The sequence below is a fragment of the Leptodactylus fuscus genome, chromosome 2 (assembly GCF_031893055.1).
Source record: "Leptodactylus fuscus isolate aLepFus1 chromosome 2, aLepFus1.hap2, whole genome shotgun sequence".
Lineage (NCBI taxonomy): Eukaryota > Metazoa > Chordata > Amphibia > Anura > Leptodactylidae > Leptodactylus > Leptodactylus fuscus.
The window spans coordinates 23,231,711-23,240,535 of NC_134266.1; the positions used below are offsets into that span (position 1 = coordinate 23,231,711).

The following is an 8,825-nucleotide window of genomic DNA, read 5'->3' on the forward strand; positions in this document are numbered from 1 at the left end:
GAACACAACTGCAAATATAGGGCAAATCCATGTAGGCATGATACATCATTCTGTATACCCTGTGAATCAGTATTTGGGTTTCTCACAAGCTCATGCTAATGGTCCCATATCTTATAGGTGGAGTCTCTATAGCCTCCCAAGGTGGCAGGGTACAGTCAGCCCAAGACTAATGTCTAGCTTATCCAAAATTTAACCAGGCCCTGTATACACCATGTAGGAACTTCTCCTGACCAGCATCACACATGGTGGGGAAAGGACATATCACAGTCTGAGTGTCTGTTCAGTTCTACGTGTCAGTAACAAAAACATTTTAGGAAACTCAAGACAATTCACAAATTCACACACCGTAAAATTATTTATTTACTTAGTTACAGGTAACGGGACTACTCAGAGGACGCTCTTACACCGTATCTCTCATAACCTTGGTCAATTTCTGGATCTTGGTTTTTGTGGACATGTCGACATATTTGTCCCCAATGCTCACGATCATTCCTCCCAAGATGGAGGGATCAGTCTGAAATAACAAAAGAAGAGAATGTCAGTGTTGGAAATCATCAAGTTAAAGGCAGGTACAATAGTATCAATAAAAACGCCATCTTGTCCCACATAAAAAGATGCTTTACCCAGCTCCATATTTGTAAATATGAAAAAAAAAAAATTACAGCTGTCAGAACATGGTGGCAAAGGTTGTTTTTTTTTTTTTTTTCTATTTTAGTTTTTCATTTCTTAAAAGTTATCAAATCATTACAATACTCCATAAATTTGGTATCGCCGTGGTCGCCCTGACTCACAGAATACAGGAACCATGTCACTATTACCACACACTGAATGCCATAAAACAATAAACCAATATTAAATTAGCGCAAATGCGTGTTTTTTCCCCCAATTCCACCCCTTTCTGAATTATTTCCCAGCCTCCCAATACATTGCACTGGATATTGAATGGGGGTAGTACAAGCAATAAGCCATCATGTGACTAAAAAAAAAAAAAGTTGCTTTTGGAAGGTGAGAAGTAAAAAAACAAATACGCAAAAGCGTAAAGTAGCTTGGTCTTTAAGGGGTTAAAGTTGCCATATTTTGACACCTGTAACTTTTTTTTTATTTTTCCGTGTATGGGGACGGATAGGGTGTCTTTTTTTTTTTTTTTTGAATGGAGGCACAGATAGTACTGCCTCATTCTCTCTTCCTGTAAATGGAGGCACAGATAGTACTGCCTCATTCTCCCTTACTGTAAATGGAGGCACAGATAGTACTGCCTTTCTGTTTCTCTTAGTTTGGAGAGTAATGATGCCAGTCCATCACACAGCAACCTCATAGTCCTATGTCGTCTAGTAACACTCACCTTGGTCTCCAGTTTCAGAGATTCTCCCTTTGCAAGGAAACCATTGAGGGCAGACTTTAATTCTGTCAGGCTTGCTTCATCCAGAGGCTGAAATCAGATGGTTGTGCAATGAGTATATAATATTGTATAAGGACACAAGTCATATAATAAGTATATAGGGACACCAGACATACAATAGATGGTGGCGGTCCAGTCACACAGCAGATCTCACATCATACAGAACATGACAGGGTGCAAAATACCATCAGACCAATAGACAGCTGTGCGCACAGGGTAGGGGAATGGCTACTACAGGATACAACAGGGCAAGATCCTGAGCGGTTTATATGGGTAAATTCTTTATTTCTGATCTGCCCCTCCAAGCCACCTATGATAAAAGTCCGGGCCAGCTCACAACAGTCAAAAGCAAGACCACACCGTGGCCCAGGGAGGGAGGAGACATTTCCAAACTTCCTTCCCAGGACTGGGATCCAGGACACATTTCAATAACGTTAATGGCTACAGTACTGGGCAGGAGTATCAGGTAGACGTAAATGCTGCAGCGTAAGAATGCTTTCAGAAATAGAAGGGTTAATTATTTTGTTGACGAAAATAAAATAAGAGAAATGTAAAGCCCATCAATATGTGGTGTGACCTTTGCCCTTTGGCGGAGGAGTCCTGGAAGTGACTATATGCCCGTCCCGCCCCCCTCTGTGCTTAGTTCTCCAAGATGGCGACGTGAACAACCTGTCTGCAAGAATCGCGAAGAACTGATGGAAGGCAAAGGGCAAAGGTCACACCGAATATTGATGGGATTTACATTTCTCTTTTCTTCATTTTGTTAATTGATAAAAAAAAAAAAAAACTTAACCCTTCTATTTCTGAAAGCATTCTTACTGTGTAGCATTTTTCGGACATCTGCCTAAAATTTTAGCACGACACATGTCCACATCTTGCTGGTCAGCGCTTAAAAGCTGTAGACTGGACACTTACGGCGGCCGTGGTGACAGAGCACAGCACCTCTCCTCGGTGAGCACTCATCATTTTAGCAAAAGCACCGATCACTTCAGGAGTATAGCGCAGACGCCCGTTCTCAGCCAGCAGATCTGGGAAGGGAAACACACAAGTAATAATGTCACTCCGTCCTACTGGAAATGTAGGAATACACCGTTTTGTTACTGTATCCCCCTTCCCCTGTGTTAACAATAGTGTGCCCCTATACAATGTAACCACCAACAGAACTGTGCCAAACTGTGCAGGGACAACACGAATTGTAGCTTAAATTGCCAGGAGGAATAACAGAGGACTGGCACTAGGAACGCAAGCTCCAGAATTATTTAATGGGCAATACAAATATTTACCGTACTTTATAAAAATAAAAATGTTTAGAAAGCCAACAGGGGTCCAACCCCCATCTCTCAACTCCTATGGAAGGGAATGGAGAGAGCTGTCACCCCTGTACTCAGCAGCTGCCAGATGGAGGAGCTGGGCAACCCTGTATTCCAAATAGGAATACCTCCCAGTGTACACGAGCCCTTAGGTGGTAATATCCCATGCAGGAGGGTGAGTACTCACTGACAAAGTTGGAGGTGATTGGGGAGAACTTCTCCTTGGCCAGGAGGTCGGTGACCGTCTTCTGTTTCAGATTGCGCTTGATGTGGGGGTTTGTGATGATGGTGGATAATTTAGGATCCTTAATAAGAGTCTGGAAGACAACAGAGGACAAATCAGTCTGAGTACCAGACACAACATAGAGCTGACGCTCAGATCCCATTGACTGAAATATCCAACCACTATACAGTGCACTGAGCCATCCAATTCCAGCTCAATGCACCAAATAGTCAGGGGACCACATGTATTCCATGATCAGCCAATGCATGTGAAGTGCTGGCTGTCAGACCCCCCACTGATCAGCCAATCCATGTAAAGTGCTGGCTGTCAGACCCCCCCCACTGATCAGCCAATCCATGTGGAGTGCTGGCTGTCAGACCCCCCCACTGATCAGCCAATCCATGTGAAGTGCTGGCTGTCAGCTCCCCCACCACCACTGATCAGATTCAAGTTCTGTTCTTATTACACAATTCCTGGACAACCCTTTTATAATTGCTCTTCACTTCGCAGCCCATTAGTACTGGGTATAGGGAGTCTGCTGAAGGAGATATTTGTCACCTCTGTACATAGCAGCCTGTGAGGTCATGTGATCGGTAGACTGACCTGCTGATACACAGCCATAAGTCCCTTTTTCTATGCAAGTCAATGAGAACCTTCCATCCAGACTCTCATAGAAAAATGGAGTGTGACTCTACAAGCCAGGCTGGCGATCCCCGGATCTGCTAGGAGAAATGTTCGGCGGCCATATAAGACGACCTATGACCTGGGCAAGTAATCTCTCCCTTCTGCAGACTCACTATATCCAAAAGTAGGGGCGGGAGATTAGGGCCTATATCAAAATCAAGAATAACTTAACATTGTACCTCAATTGCAATTAATAAATGATTATTTGATAACACTCCCCATTTTACATGCCACACCCCTATTTCTACACCCCGGAATTGGACTGGATAGCGTACAGCGAGTGACATACCCTTAGCCAATGTTAGTGTCAGACAGGAGGGTAACAATTTGGGTCACGACTAATGGAGTCAACTCTAGATTTCGGATGCTGCCCGATCTCACCCAAAAAGTATAGAGTGCAAAATATAATAAGCATGCCTTTATATAATCGCACATTCACTGCTGTGAACGTGATTGGTCAGAGCTCTCAGTGACCCGATTTACAGACTCCACCCTCTGTCTCCCAGCTGAAGGCTACAGGTTCACTCCAAGGGGGCACCTTATGAGTCCGGTCACTTCATGTAGGGCAGGGGTAGGGAACCTTTGTCTCTCCAGCTGCTGTGAAACTACAACTCCCAGCATGATCCATTCACTTCCATGGGAGTTCCCAGAACAGCAGAGCCAGTATGCATGCTGGGAGTTGTAGTTTTGCAACAGCTGGAGAGCCGTACGTTCCCTACCCCTGATGTAGGGGGTATAATGGAGTCACTCACAGACACTCTGTTCAGTTCCTTCTCCACTTGATCCAGCTTCTTCTCCTTGGATGCGGCAGAGTAGAGCGCGGTGGCATAGCGCCCCTCCAGACCGTACACTTGGATGGGCGGCTGGAGAGAAAAGAAATAAATTAGGAGAAAAATTCCTTGAACTGCTCCCTCCCCAGGAACATGCACTAAAGGGCTTATACCATGACAAGTGTTTGTTCTTGAGGAGGAATTTCTGATCGCTGAGGCCGCCACCAATCCCGCCATAACCACGGTGGAGGTAGACGCGTCCCCTCTGATTAACTTATCGCACTGGGATCGCCGGAGATGGCCGACATAAAGCACATCAGTATCTTACGTCACAAAAACCTCTAGTCTGAGGTTCTGAATGACGCTAGGTTCACACCTGCGTTCAGCACTCCGTTCTGTGCTTTCGGAGTGCCGAACACAGAGTACTGCATGTCCGACTCTGTGTCCGGATTAAGAAACACAGTTTCGCGGCGGAGAGCATAAAACGCTCACCACCGCTCACGGCCGGACATCTTTCAAACCCATTCAAATGAAAGACTCCTGCAGGTTTCCATATCCTGCTCTGTTTTATGCAGGAAACGGAAACCTGCAGAACGGACACCTGGGCGCAGATGTGAACGAGCCCTGAGCATGGAACAACGCAAGATATGATGTTTTAGTGCACTGACCCATCTTACGACAGTTTCAGCACCAGAAACAATGGTGGGAGGCCGCACACTGAGTGACCGGCTTTACAACAAAGATACACATTGGATTTTTCTGATGTGAACATGCCCCTAGTGCCAGACACAACGCCAAAGAGAATTCAGCTTTGTCGCAGACTTACCCTGACCAACTTAGCAGCAGGTCTGGAGACGCTTGTGCTGAAGGAACGCACCTGGAAGAGAAAACATCAAGGTCAAAATCAGGTCATTGTGCAGGTTATAGGGTCATGCTATAGATCTACCCCCCCTCCCCCCCATGGAGGGGTCACAGGAACATCTCACTACGATAGTTTGGACCTCCCGACCGTCGCTGTTTACTTTGCCACAGTGATAATGTTCCTAGCCACCTAAATGGCCGCTGCAGATGTCCCTGGGTAGAGTCACCACATCACTGCAGCAAACACAGCAGAGGGGCATTAAGTGGGCACCTAGAACTTTTTGTTTCTATTTTATACTCCATATCAAGCTCTTCTGAGCAGATACCGAATGTCTGTCACCTTTCCACGCCACTAATAATGAGTGCCCTTGATCTGTCATACCCAGCCTGCCCATTCAGCAACCTGGGAAATGTAAGACCATGCACAGCTTCTTCTGGCCACGGTCCTGTAGGGATCATTGATCAATGGGCACGACCACACAAAGAGGATACCATCATAGCAGAACCTCTTTATAGATGGCAGTGCAGTTCAGTTTCTCCAATATTACTTTATACTCCTTCCCATCCTGGATGTCAAAGTGGTTGGAAACTTGAACTTGAGACTGCAGTAAGTGTGTGCTTCAAGGTGAGACAGCTCTGTGACCTTAAAGAGTGTCCAGAACTAGGAAAAAGGGTCTCTGGATCTCCAAAAACTGCACCAGACCTATCTAGGGCTTGTGTTTGGTACTGCTGCTCATGTCATGCAATACCAGACACGGCCCATGGACAGGTGCGGTGCAGTTTTTGGAGATCCAGAGACCCTTTTTCTTAAACCTGCTCACACTTTAATAGGAGACCAAATCTTCGTGTAGTTTGTATTCTCTACTAGAAGAAAAAAGAAGCGGCGTGACTTGTCTCCAGGCAGATTCTGTGTTGCACAGTCCATTGAAACGAATGGGAGGTGGAAAAAAAATGCTGCAAAAAACATGTTAGTGGTCAAAATCCACCTACAGAAATTGTGTGAACTTACCCCTAGAGTTCTAGGAGGATGTGAGGGTCACAATGTCACACAACACTGGACCTGAGGACCCATCAGGTCACCAGAGAATTGTCTTTGTTGCAAATAATCCAAACCTGTCGCATTTGGGGTTTTTATGTCACTGTAAAATATTCACCCGACCCTCACATCACACAGATGGATTTGGTTGCAGGACTTATCTGTGCCGTTGTCTCGACATAACCTTGTCCTCCACAGGACAGGTCACACATGATGAGTGGGGGGGCTCCCTTGCAATTCCAATGACAGGGATGAATAGAACACCGTGACCTCCGCTCCATTCACTTCTATGGGACAGATAGTGCTGTACTCTGGTATCCCGGGCAGTCCCATAGAAGTGAATGGGGTGGTCATACATACGTACACGGGGGGTCACGTTCTTGGGATCATGGCAGGCCTAGCGATCGGAGACATTTAAGGCCTATACATTAACCGTGGGCCTTACAGCAGCCGACTGACATTGACACGGCGTACGTAGAGTCACAAGGCCTTAGTACACACACATTATATACTCATTGTGTGTGTGTATATATATATATATATATATATATATATATATATATATATATATATCCAGCAGGTCACACCATGCTGAGCCCCGGCAGTGTGCTGACAAGTATAGGGTATGTCACTACAGGCTATGGATAAGACTCGTTGAAGGTGAGTCTCACCCATGCACAGAGCAGCCATCTTCCCCCTCCTCAGCTCCTTCCTCTCCCCTTCCTGCAGCTTCTCCCCCTCTATTCCCGCAAATTCTACCTTCAAGGAGATCCTGCCTGCCGCTGCCATCTTCTCCTCCGGCCGCTGTCTAGGTCAAACCGGTGCCTCCCACGAGTCAGAGGACGTGCAGCGTCGTGACGTCAGATATGTAAATGCTCCGCCTCGCATTGACTTCCGGGTAACGTAGTACGGCAGGGAGAGTGCGAGCAGAGGTTACAACGCATGCGCGGTTCTACAGCGCTCCGACCGCGAGGCGCATGCGTATTTTGTAATAAGATAAATGGCTTAAAACTCTACATTATATTGATGAGCACTATAGATATTTATTGATATGTTCTGTATATTATTGTTATATAACTGGAAGTGTAAAATGGACTGAAATCACATAAAATGTTTAACTGCGGCAAAGTCGATGCTACAGGCGAGTCGTAGACTAGGACTACATGGCCAGTTGTAGTAATTGCATGGGATGAGATCGCCATGTCCGCGTTACTACACCGCAACTAAGGCTAGGGCTGCGTGGCGACAACTTCTGTACCGTGACCAAAGTTCGCCAGCCATGCCGCCCTGCAACTTGTTCATTAAAATAAATGGATGGAATCACATTAGTCACAGAAAAATCCAGCAGTGCTCGGTCACGACATGGAAATCTTAGGTCACCCAATAGGATCACGCAATCAAAATGGTCATATAGACCTAACTCCATGATTAGAGGAGGCCACATGGCCACGCAGGTCAAAAAGTCACACAAAAGTTGCACAACAAAAATTGCAATATGCGTGTAGGACGTTGTATTGCATGAAAATCAGAACTTGTGGGATTTTTGTTACAGGTCACAAGTCACGTGACTTTTTAGACTTCAGTGGTAAAGTGCAACATGTCTGTGATTTGAGACAGTACATTGCATAAATTCAGTGGGATAAAAATTGGCGTGTAACCCCGGCCTTATTGTGGTTGCATTACAGCCAGCAAGATACTGCAACCCTGTGGTCATGTAACCCTGCATGACTACATTCATTATTAATTGTCTCTGTCTACTGCCCAACTTGTGCTCTCCATTCACTCAATGACCTAAGACTAACATCCTCTGCTATCAGAACCTCCCACGCTCGTATACAAGACTTCTCCCGAGCTGCACCACTTCTCTGGAATGCTCTACCCCGGACAATCAGATTAACTCCCAATTTCTACAGCTTCAAACGTAAACTAAAGACACATCTTATCAGACAGGCCTATCACAATTCCTAATGTAAACCCTTCTGAATCCCCTAAAATTAACCCTCCTCTGTTCTCCAACATTACCCCACAGGATATGAGGCCGTTTCAGGTTAACTTTATATGTCCAAGCACCATCCGCATGTTAAAGGACACGACTAGTGACAGCTCATACAGTCCTCGGGTTATGATGTTTCATGGTTAAGACTAGAGATGAGCTAAAAAGTAAAGCTCCCTCGTAACAGAAAGCTGCCAGCACTCCCGACTAGCAAGGACGAGCCTGCGGCAAATCAACGCTGGTTCTGCTGCAGGCTCGTCCTTACTAGTCAGGAAAGTTGGCAGCATGCTGTTACGATGGAACTTACTTTTTCTCATAGGAATGAATTGACCAGCGTTGATTGGCCAGTGTAGAGCATTCGGCCAATCAATGCTGGTTCTGCCAGAGGCTCGTCTGTGAGGAGGCGGAGTCTAAGACCAGACCAAAGCAGTCTCTATTGTGGTCCAATATTAGACTCCGCCTCCTGGCCAGCGTTGATTGGCCGAATGCTGTACACTGGCCAATCAATGCTGGCCAATGCATTCCTATGAGAAAAAGTAAGCTCCCTCA

The 8,825-nt window shown here is 45.8% G+C and overlaps 1 protein-coding gene across 1 annotated transcript; it reads right to left on the minus strand.

Moving 5' to 3' along the window:
- Positions 1-336: 336 nt before the first annotated feature.
- Positions 337-7,170, minus strand: ATP5PO (ATP synthase peripheral stalk subunit OSCP). The gene is made up of 7 exons (XM_075262577.1): positions 7,043-7,170; positions 5,213-5,263; positions 4,369-4,479; positions 2,897-3,026; positions 2,315-2,427; positions 1,343-1,429; positions 337-514 (listed from the first exon to the last, which is right to left on the minus strand). The coding sequence occupies exons 1-7, from the start codon at positions 7,070-7,072 to the stop codon at positions 401-403; spliced, it is 636 nt and encodes a 211-aa protein (XP_075118678.1). The 5' UTR covers positions 7,073-7,170; the 3' UTR covers positions 337-400.
- Between the last annotated feature and the right edge of the window lie 1,655 nt (positions 7,171-8,825).